We start from the raw sequence: 11,268 nt of genomic DNA on the forward strand, positions 1-11,268 counted from the left end.
TTCTGCATTCCTCAAGAACAATTCATGGCAATAACTAACTTTGCAGAAGAGCTACATGAAAGCTTTGGCCAATGAATGAGGGTCATCTGCTCTTTATCACAAGGGTAAACCTCATCCTGGCCAGTTTCTAACCTTTTAACCCTGTGAATTCCTAATTTACACATGAATAATGGAATTCTTGCCTAGAGTGCAACTTTCAGCTTCTAGTTCCTAAGTTTAGAAACCAAGATTGGATTGCCTGTGTGTTAAAAATCTAAAACTTGCACAAATTAAAGCTTTAAATTTCAGGTACTGTACTATTACATTTCTGAACCAAAAGATATGCTGGCTTACAAAATCCCTAAGCAAATAAAAAGCATATACATGTACCCTACTGTTATCAATGACTGGGAGAATCAGCTCCAAAAGTAAAAACAAAAACAGAATGTCCACTTAATGCCTATTCTCCTTCTGTTTACTCCAGATAACATCTTTAGAAATCAAAACTAACTGATAATTCAGGATCTCTAAGAAATTTCATATTTCTAATGAAGAATCTAAATCCACTATACATTTTGTATTTTAAATTCATAATACTGACTGAATTTTCCTAGCAAAACACCTCCTCAAGGTTAAATAAAATATGTGCATCTGAAGAACATGGTCCCTAACTGATTACAGTTGGAAACTGTAATATAGCAAAGCAATGTTATAGTAGTTTCATTGGAAAAGTTTTTGGTCCTTATAATATGAAGTGACCTTTACCATAATACCCTTCAAAATGATTTACCTCTAATTACTTATTATTAGTGATAATTTTATAAAGATACAAAAATCTAAAGATTTTAAAAGCTAGTACTTGTGTGTGTGTGTGTGTGTGTGTGTGTGCGCGCGCGCGCGCTGAGTCTTGAAGTCAGTGTTTCATGTATGCTAAGCACATGCTCTACCACAGAGGTATATCTCCAGCCTCTAGTACTAATGTATATTTGTTACATCCATCATACATCTTTCAGGCTTTGTTTATGAAATCAGACAGCTCTGTGTGCTTTCAAAGGTGTTCCTGGGAGCCCTAGGATTCGGTCAGGCTTCTCATGAGGTCCTACAAAAGTGTGATGGTGACAAATGCTTCATCTTTTCCTGCCATTGCCCACCCCCTCAACTTCCAACCTCTTCCCCCAAAGGTAATACAAGTTACAGTTCCTGAGTATGAAAACCCAAGATTCCACAAACCTGAAAAGGTGGAAAAACCAGAATCCTATAGAATAATTTTACATTAGAGAAAACTTAAATGAACTGATAAAAGCACTATCTTGTGAATAGTACTGCACAGAAAAACCATTAATCAATGAAAACAATGTTTTTCATTATTATTTTAATGGATAATTCCATATATAAAAATAATGGATAATTCCAGTGATTAAAAAAAAAAGACCAGAAAGAAGGTAAGTATATCAGAAATCCTCTCAGGTTTATGTTCTTCTTTGGCAGGAGTGGGGTGGGGCCAGATTTAGAAACTTCTAATTTTCTGCCATTTTTCAACATAAAAATCATTTTTTGTAAAGTATTTTCTACAATCATTGTACAAAATAAATTAATAATTACTAACATGAGGATAGCATAATTATGGCCGAGTTACTAGAATTAAATTTATCTTGGAAAGTCCTGCCACTAGCCTAAGTTCCAATTATAAAGACCTTGAAAAGACTATTGCCAAAAGATTGCACCTTATCTCAAGAATACCCTCTTTACCTGTTGTTCATTTTATAAACAATCAATTTATAGGTACAGTACAAAATCCATCTTTTGTTGATTAACAAAATCACATAACTAGAATACCTGTAATCCTATTTTTAAGATACAATTTTGTTTTCCAATATTGAAATAGTGTTTGATGACCTGAAGAGGTAGCAACCTCAGTGGAAGCAGAGTTCCCTACCTGTCCTGAGCCAATCATTACACTCAAGTTACCAGGTCAACCACTAAGCAATGGATCATTTGGACAAATGGCTGCTCTGATGGGGTTAATACAAAGGAAATCATTAGACAGCAAACTTTATGACAACTGGGGGGAAAAAATAAGCAGATCTGGTTTAAGTCCATTAGGCATAATATGGAAATGGCCTTAATCTCTTTCCCTCCCAGCAGGAAAACAGGCATACTTCAAAGGCTTGAGAGTTACTGACCAATGCCCTGCCTTACAATTAAAAAGCAACATGGGTGATCTAAAAAGCAGTCAGAGAAATAGAAGGTTGAGCTATAAGAAAGATTTAGCACTCAAGGGTCATCTACAAAGCAGGTTTACTTGTGATTGTTTTTATTTAATTGCTAATTTCTAAAAGATGAAATTTTAGAACAAACTTTTATTATGTTGGCCAAACTTACACATCAAATTCTTACAGGGCGAACATTTGAAATTTATATAAAGTCACCTCTATCAGGTTTTATATCACTTGTGTTCTAAACCTAATGACTTCTGTTTTCAAATTTATGTATTTTTTTGCATTTTTGCCTTTATTTCCAATTTCTTCATGTATGAATTTTAGTATTATACTCATAAATCAAGAAATCAAAATGTAGTAACAAAAAATGTCAACAACCAAAATCTTAAACACTTACTTGATAAGGTAAGATGAGCTTTTTGACTAAGAATGGCTCCATATTTGTTCATTGCCAAGCACTGATAAAATCCTTCATCGGACTGCTCTCCTCTCCTGCCTTCCACCTCACTGATGTATAAAGAGCCGTTAGAAAGAACCTGGATCCGTTTATTTTCAGATACTTTTGCTCCATTTTTCAACCATGTGACCTTAATAGGAACTTCTCCATGAGCCTGGCAATCTAAAATGACTGGGTCCTTTCTTGTGACAGTTACATCCTGTGGTTCTTTTATAAAAAACAGTTCGCTAATGCACCACACTCCTATAAGGAAAAAAGGAGAAAGGTATATCCAGAATTATAGGTATAAATTCATTTAACACGCAACTGTAAAACACATATTCAGGGTATAAGACAAAGTTTAACTGACCATATTATTTAACTTACAAGCACTTTAATAAACCAACCTAAGTTTTAGCAAATCTTTCAACAAATCAGAGAAATCACCCTGCAACATTTACACTAAAAGTACAAAAGAAGATTCCAATAACTTCTATGCCTTATAAGAATTCTGTTCTCAAGTTCCTTGCTAGAGTTTCAAAATCATCAGGAAAACTCATGAGCACAAGCTGTTTGCTACTTTTACAAGCTTGTCAAAAAGATCTTGAACAGAGTAAGTCGTAAAAGTCTAATTTTACAAGAAATCATTAGCAAAACTCCAACTCTGTGAACAAGCAAGTTTATTTCCTTGTCCCTTGAAGTGTTTTTGGAACCCTTGGCACCTACTCCTTTGGGAGGAGCGTTTATCTTTTGTGACAAATTACAAGTTTGCATTTTTCTATCTGCCCTTTTACAGCAGGGATTGTCTCCTCTTCTTGAAAGAAATCCATTTACTTAATTTCTGCAGAGCCAGCTAGGTATTTAAAGGACAAACAATAGACTTTGAAAAGTTGGTAACTCTTGCTGCTTGTACTCAGTGGGTGATCGGATTAGGAAACTTTTATTTCACTTTTTTAGAACTACCAACTGTTGGAAAAAATGCGTGACTAATTGGTCCTTACTGTCTAATAGGGATAGGAGATTGCTTAATCAACCAATACACATTTTTATCAGAGCAGAGGAAATGCTTTATCCTAAGCATACACATCGCCCCTGGCCCCAGCTAGGATAAAGCACTGGATGACCACTAATACTTTGTTACCTCCTGCTTTCAGAGCAAAGAGCCAGCCAAAGTCTTGCATATTGATTGGAGATAATAGTGAGTTAGGGGCTGGAGTTGGGGTGTGAGTTCCATCTTTCTCCTTGTCATTTTGAATCCATGATTGCAAAGCCTCAGGAATGATTTCTCTGTTTCTGATCAAGGCAGATCCTCAGAAACCCCATGCTCCGGGCTCCCGACTTCCCCTAAAGTATGCCCAGGGCGGCCAAAGTCACCCTTACAACCTCGCGCTGCGCTGACCACTCCGGAAGGCGCCCATTGTGTTTCTGAGCCACATCTGACTTTGATCCTTTTCTCACGCGAACTGAAATTAATTCCTCTAGAAAAAAACTAAACTCCAGCCTTTGTAAATAAACAAATAAAAATCCATTCCCCTTAAAACCTCTCTCCTACACTCCGCCTTCCTCCCCAGCCACTACACTTTTTACTCTCCCTGAGGAAACCAACAACGAAGCAAAAAAGAAAAAGGAGTTCACCCAAATTTGTGCAAGACTAACCCTGAAGTTGGAGGAACCCTCAAATCCGTACACACCTCGGGTCCTGCCCCAAATATCTAAAGTCAGGAAATAAATTCTATTTAGGCACTTTCCTTCCCAGCTTCGGGTACACTTCTCCCGGTCCCTCGGGGGCCAAGCAACTTTCAACCTTTCTCTTTGCAATTCCGGCCTCCCATCTCCTGGCTTGACTTGGACCCGGAAAACTGGGGGCAATGGAGTGTGGACGTGGGCACTGAGTTCCCTTATTCCCTTCCCCAGCCCTGAAACGCGGGGGAACCCCCACTGCAAACACCAGAAGCCGCGCGGAACCGCGGCGCCCCCTGCGCGGCGAGGCTGCCACTAAGGAAACAATATAAATAAAGCCACGTGCGGCCGCCGCGGCCCCGGCGGGCGGCGCGGAGTCCCGGCTGGCCGCGGAGGCGGGGACACGGCCGGAGCCGGGACAATGGCGCGAGAAGGAAGGGACGAGAGTGGACAGCGGCCGCTATGGCCCTGCAGCCTGTAGCCGAGGGAGCTCGGCAACAGAGGACGTGGGCGGGGAGAGGCTCCCACCGTTATGCCCACGCCCGGCAGAGCCTGCGGTCACCCGAGCCTCTAGCCCGTGGCTCCGGACAGGCCGCAGAAAGGGGACAGGGGCCGGTGGTCAGCGCCACCACGGAGGACTCCGCTACTCTCCCCCAACGCCCCCAGTTACCTCCCTCTCCATCCCACTCGCTCCTGCTCCCTCCCCACAGTCGGGGTGAGGGGAACCGCAGAAGAAAGCGCGCCCACCTGGAAAGGGGCCGAGGAGCAGCAGGAACAGGAGCGCGCGGAACGGCATCCCCGGCGGCCGCGGCCGGGCGAGGGGTCGTACTGAAGGCGCCATTCAGCAGGGCTACACGGGCATGCTCCCCGGCTGCCCCACAGCCGCTGTCCGCCTGTCGCCCCCGCCTCCGGGCGCTCCCAGCGCCGCGGCTGCACGCACACAGCCTGGGTTTCCCGCTCCCGCACCCGCGTGGCGTGGCGCGGCTGGGCGCTGTGGTGGCGACTCTGGCGCGCGGACACTCGCTCGCGCGAGGCAGGGGGCCTGAGAGTCCGGCCTGGGGGCGGAGTGAGGCGGCGGCTGGAGAGGGCGGGGGCGGCGGAGTGGACAGCGCCGCTACTGCCGGCCTGGGGACTACTTTCTACATCTGGCCCCTGGTCGGGGGACCAGGAGGTCGGCGCGGCCGGCGGAGGGAGACGCCGGGACGGGGCCGGGAGCGGCCAGGTCGCGGCCCCAGGGAGAGGGGGCGGGCCCCGCTGGACAATGCACCTGGGGGTCAAGCCCCGGCTGAGGGTCCCGGCCCGTGCCCCCGCCCCCTCTGCCTCTGCGCCACCGTCGACGACAGAGCCACAAAGGCCACAAGCCTCCAGCCCAGCCAGCCCCCAGGGCCCCTCTCCCGCCGGCTAGTTTAGGATTGGGACGGAGGAGGCGGGGGCTGGGGGGGATGGTGTTGAGAGACGTGGAAAGGCCGGAGACTTCTCCCCTGATGGCCCCTGCCCATCCCCCTCCTTCTCTCACCCGCCGAGGCCCTGTGGAGGGAAATCTATTTCCCACTTCGGAGATTTGTCAGCTCAACTGGAGGCATCTCCGGGCGATAAGCCCCCACATTCTAGGGTCGTTCTTATCCTCCCTGACCCTATCAGATGCAGCACTAGCTTAAAAACCTTTCTGAAGAGTGCCTGAAATGAACAATTACCTTTAGGAGAGACGTTTTATGATCTCTTCCTCAAGTTAGTCAAGTTCTTTAATTTGTAAGAACTATGCGCACAAAAGGCCCTGTCCTTAGAGTCGAGGAGAGATCAGGGGATTTCCAGATTCTCCAAGATTGCTGTGGGAGACCGGGCTTTGATAGATTACCTGGTCAGAAGTTAGGCTGACTAGGAAAAACACAAGTGATGTGAATTTGTTCACAGCTCCTAAAATTAATTAAGGATAAAAAGAGGAGTTGAAACATACACTTAAAAGAGTGTAATCAGATTGCTTAATGTGTGTGGATCATAGAGAGCGTTTACATGTGGATTAGCATTTGCTAATCCAAAACTAAATCTGTGGCACATGATGAGGGCACAGGCTAAAAGCTAGCTTTAATGAGAGCTGCTGACAGAAATCTAGCTTTTGTCACTAAGGCATCCACATGCTAACTGCCTTTAGCATGTTCCACAGATCCCCCTGATGAAGAAGGGAGGAAATGAACAGTCTTAAAACATCTGCCAGGATGGCAACACTACCTTCCCTCAAAGTTGTTATAACAAGGATCTGTCTATTTAGCATTTTCAGTTTCAAGATTTGTAAAACAGCAAAACCCTTAGCTGTACTGCTTTCAAACCTCTCTTACAATTTAGATGAGTTTGTACTATTTTTAAGCATTAGAATAAAGGTTCATGGAAGTGGGAAAATGTTTAGAGAAAGAAAATGAAACAATTGCAAAGATGTTTTAAATATATGATCATTCAAATTTACACAAAATGATACCCATAACTATTTGTTGATTTGTTGTTGAAGTAGGTTTGGGTTTTTTTGTTTGTTTGTTTGTTTTTTTAATTGTATGACATTCTCTCTGGGCTCTTCCTTCTCTTAGGTCCCTTTCAATTGACCCTAAGTGCTCATATTTCCTGGATAAGAATTGCTAATAAGATGCTTTTATGCCGTCTTTCTTGAATAAATCAGAAGAGTAAAATATGGGGGAGGGGATAGATACCTTAAGAGGCAGGGGAATACTTTCTTTTTAACTGTCACTTTGCCTTTTAACATTTTAATCATAATTAATCGATTCTTATAAGATGGCTTTAGACCATGAGTTACACTGGGGAAGAATATTTGGATTGCATCAAAATGAAGTGAGCTAATATAATAAGATTAAACAATCGCATGGAACTTTTCTGGTATATATTTACTGTCCCACGATGGGTATCAGTAGACGTACTCTGGTGATAATTACAATATTGTACAAATTCACTGCGTACCCATATTGTACAAATTCACTGCACACCCAAAGCTTTCATTATATACTCATTCATTTGATTGTCACAGTGACCCAGTGAGGTAAGTAGAGATATTGTTATTTAAATCTCCATTTTAAGCTGAAGAAACTGAGACGTACCCAACATTACTCATTAATAAGTGGTACAGGAAAACAGCCTTTAATTTAAACTCTCCCCACCTCACATACTGGGAATTGAAGCCAGGGGGCTCTACCACTGAATTACACCCCCATCCCTTTTTACTCTTTATTTTGAGACAGGGTCTCCCTAAGCTACTGAGGCCAGACTTGAACTTGTGATTCACCTGCTCCAGCCTCTCAAATTATTGGGATTACATTTGTGCAACACCCACGCCTGGCTCTGTATTTTTATTAAACATCTGTTCCTGTTGGCTTCAGAACTTATAATACATATCTTTGAGTAACAGTACTTACCTTCTCAGACACTTAGATTTTTCTCTTACGTATTATACTTGCCTTATATCTAGGTGATATAGCTGTTTAAAAGCTTGTTATCTAGTTCTTGTGAATGCCCCATAATTTCCATTCAGCACAGTTCTTTGCATATAGTAACACTGCAGTAGTTAAAAGCTTGGTTTTTGTTTTCTAGCACACTGGAGTTCAAATTTCAGTGTTGCATAAACACGTTACTCATGCTCTCAAACCTAATCTATTTAATGGAAATAAGTATAAAACCAATAGGCTGCTGTGCTGTAATATGATGCATGGAAAATACCTAGTACATAGCTCTATAAATAATTGCCATTATTATTTAGTAAGTAAATATTCCCACTAGTAACAAATCTTTGTCCTTTCAGGGTTGGCTTTATTTTGAAAAATTCAAGTTTTTAATAGTCAAATCTGACAAATTTGTTTGGTGATTATGCTGATAGTGATTCTAATGACCTCTTTCAAGAGTTCCTAAGCTGGTATGAAAGACATAAAAAGTGCCTGGGTGTCTAACCTCCCAAAACTGCATCCTTGGAAGATAAATTTCACTGAGAAAAAACAACTACCTAAGCCCTATTTTGCTTTCATATTCTAAAAGGGCAATCATTTTCCACCTGGAAAGAGTTGCACCTATATTTTAAAAAGAACTAAAATCTAAGAGAAGGTTGAAAGGGGAAACAAATCAAATTTCTTTAATAAATTCAAGTCCTCTGGCCCAACTTCAGTGAAAATAAATCATATAAATTTACCATTAAATTATGAAGCTGTACTGAGTAGTCTTCAAGCCCTCTGACCTCTAAACATTAACTGGTTCTATGGAATCATGGGACCATTTGGAGAAGATTATGAATCATTGAGTATGGCAAAAAGCAATACAAGTCTGCTTTTTAAAATGAGTATCTACTGAGCTTTTCCTATGTAGGTTGGAAGACCAGACCTAATGAGGTTTCCATGACATGATCATTACAAATCATAAAATTGCTCACTGATCAGCTTAATATTTGTCAGTAGAAACATTATGAAATGAGTTATGTTAAAAGTGGTTGTAATAATTGGGATTGTGAGATGATGCAGCTACTAAGAAAAAAATAGCCTGGCACCATGGCGCAAACCTGTGATATCAGTAACTTGAGAGGCTGAGATGGGAAGATTGCAAGTTAGCAAGACCCTGTCTCAGAAAAAAAAGGACAGAGAGGGAGAGGGGCAAAGAAAAGAGAAGAGAAGGGGAGGGAAGGAGAGGTCTGAGGAGGTAGCTCAATGGTTCAATCTCCAATATAGGGATTGAGAGATTAAGAATTGTGAATTGTAGTGACACACACCTCTAATCCCAGCTATTTGGGAGGTTCAGGCTAGCCTGAGCAATTTAGCGAGATCTTGTCCCCAAAATAAAAAGGTCTGGGGAATATAGATGAGTGGTAGAGCATTTGTCTAGCACATGTGAGGCCCTGGGTTTAATCCCCAGTATTACAAAAAACAACAACAAAAATTAAAAACAGCACTACCATATGATCCAGGAATCCAGGGCAAAAAGTCAATAAAATTGAAAACAGGCTCTTAAAAAGATATTTGCATACCCATGTCCATTTCAACATTATTTACAATAAACAAGAAATTAAAGTAATCTAAATGTTCATCAAGGGATTGATGGACATTAAAGAATATTCTTCAGCCTTAAAGAATAATATAGAATATTAAATGTGAATATATTTTATTTTGGAATGTTATTAAGCTTAAAAATGATAAAAGTAATTTGTAACCCTGGGTGAACTTTGAGGCAAACCCACACCGTAACTGAGACCTTTCCAAATCTTTTTTTTTTTTTTTTTAATTGCTCCTGGTGAACCTAGGGCACTAAACTTCATCACCAGACCTTTAAAAAAATTTTTTTGAGATAAGCCAGTCCTAAGAAATGACAAATACTGCACAATTCTGCTTATATGAGGTATCTAAAGTAATCAAACTCATAAAAACAGAAAATAGAATATTGGTTACCAAGGACTAGAGGGTTGGGGGAAAACTGAAAGTTGTTCAATAGGTATAGAATTTCAGTAAGGCAAGATGAAAAAGCATCTATTGTAAAATCTGTTGTAAAACACTGTGACATAGGTAATAATATTGTAGTGCACACTTAAAAATTATTAAATTTATGCTTGTATGTTACTTATAAATGCATAGGAAAGGCAGTGATAATGAAGAGGCCAAAGCCCATGTTGGCTACAAATATTTAGATCACATAGGTGTAGGGATACAGAAAAACAAACTTACCTTGATTTCAACAAGACATTTGATCACCACATCTCATAATATTCTTGTGCATTAAACAAAGAAATGTTGGTTGGTTATGAAAGGGATTATGCAAGATAATATTTGGTTGAAGCTTCCATTCACTCTCACTCTACAGCTCCCACTGCCAAGTTTTCCTCTGAAATCATTAAAAAAAAAAAAATCTGTTCTTATCTGGTTTCTCTTGCCACTGCCCATGGTCCAACTCTCAGTGCCTCTCATCTGAGCCATTGCATTAAAAAGGATTCCCAAAACCTTCCAATCTTTTTATATTCCAATCTATTTTTATAGTTAGTACCAGGTTAGCTTTTCTACAATCAAGTTTTTCTTCTGATCAAAAACTTTCATTACCATCTCATTGCCTATAAAATGCCGAAGTGCTCATTACGAACCCCTTAATTCTGACAGTCCTTTGATAAGGCCCCAATCTTCCATTAAAACTTAATGGTCAATATATATATATATATATATTTATTTATTTATTTATATATAAATATATTTATATTTATATTCAATGATCAGGCCAGAGTGAATGCTCTTTTTTTTTTCCCCAAAAGCACCTGAATTATCAACTTTGTGCCTTTGAAGAAACTCTTCTCTAAGCCTTGTACTTCTTAACCTTCATACCCATGTTGTAATTGAGACATTTACAGATCTTTTTGTTTGTTTGTACTGGGGATCTGAACCCAGGGGTACTCCACCACTGAGCTCCATTCCAAGTCCTTTTTTTTTTTTTTTAATGTGTTTTGTTTTTTTGAGAGTTTCACTAAGTTCCTTAGGTCCTCACTAAATTGTTGAGACTGGCCTGGAACTTGTGATCCTCCTACCTCAGCCTTTGGAGTTGCTGGGATTAGAGGCCCAAATCTTAACTATCCATTCAGGGACAGTATAGAAATTATTTTGACCAAAATATCACGGTATTTTCATGGCAAGTAACTTGTGCATATTTTATCCCTAGCCAGTAAGCATCTTGAGGGCATAAATCATTATTTTTGTTTACCCTCGTGTTCCACAAAGTGTGCAGGACACTGACTTGCAACTAAGAAAAACTGAATAGATATTTGTTGACTGAAGGAATAATTAAATCCTATCCAAAATACTGACCATACATACATATAGCAATTGGGAGAAAGGTCACTGGAAGATTACAAAGGCCAAAAGCACTAGGCGTCCTCTTGGACATACACCAGCAATAGGAAGAGTCAGAGGAATATGAGGCCACCACATTCACTCATTCAACCAA

At 40.7% G+C, this 11,268-nt stretch overlaps 1 protein-coding gene across 1 annotated transcript in view; it reads right to left on the minus strand.

The window, feature by feature from the left end:
• Nucleotides 1-5,191, minus strand: part of Prtg (protogenin) — a 121,127-nt gene extending 115,936 nt beyond the window's left edge. Inside the window, exons 1-2 of the mRNA XM_046461813.2 lie at nt 5,062-5,191; nt 2,596-2,898 (exon numbers count right to left, since the gene is read on the minus strand). Coding sequence (XP_046317769.1) covers nt 2,596-2,898; nt 5,062-5,155 — 397 coding nt within the window. The 5' untranslated portion in view covers nt 5,156-5,191. The remainder of the gene's footprint in view (nt 1-2,595; nt 2,899-5,061) is intronic.
• Nucleotides 5,192-11,268: the final 6,077 nt, after the last annotated feature.

The sequence above is a fragment of the Marmota monax genome, unplaced genomic scaffold (genome assembly GCF_021218885.2).
Source record: "Marmota monax isolate L192 unplaced genomic scaffold, Marmota_monax_Labrador192_F-V1.1 WCK01_AAM20220418_F8-fsc00001, whole genome shotgun sequence".
Lineage (NCBI taxonomy): Eukaryota > Metazoa > Chordata > Mammalia > Rodentia > Sciuridae > Marmota > Marmota monax.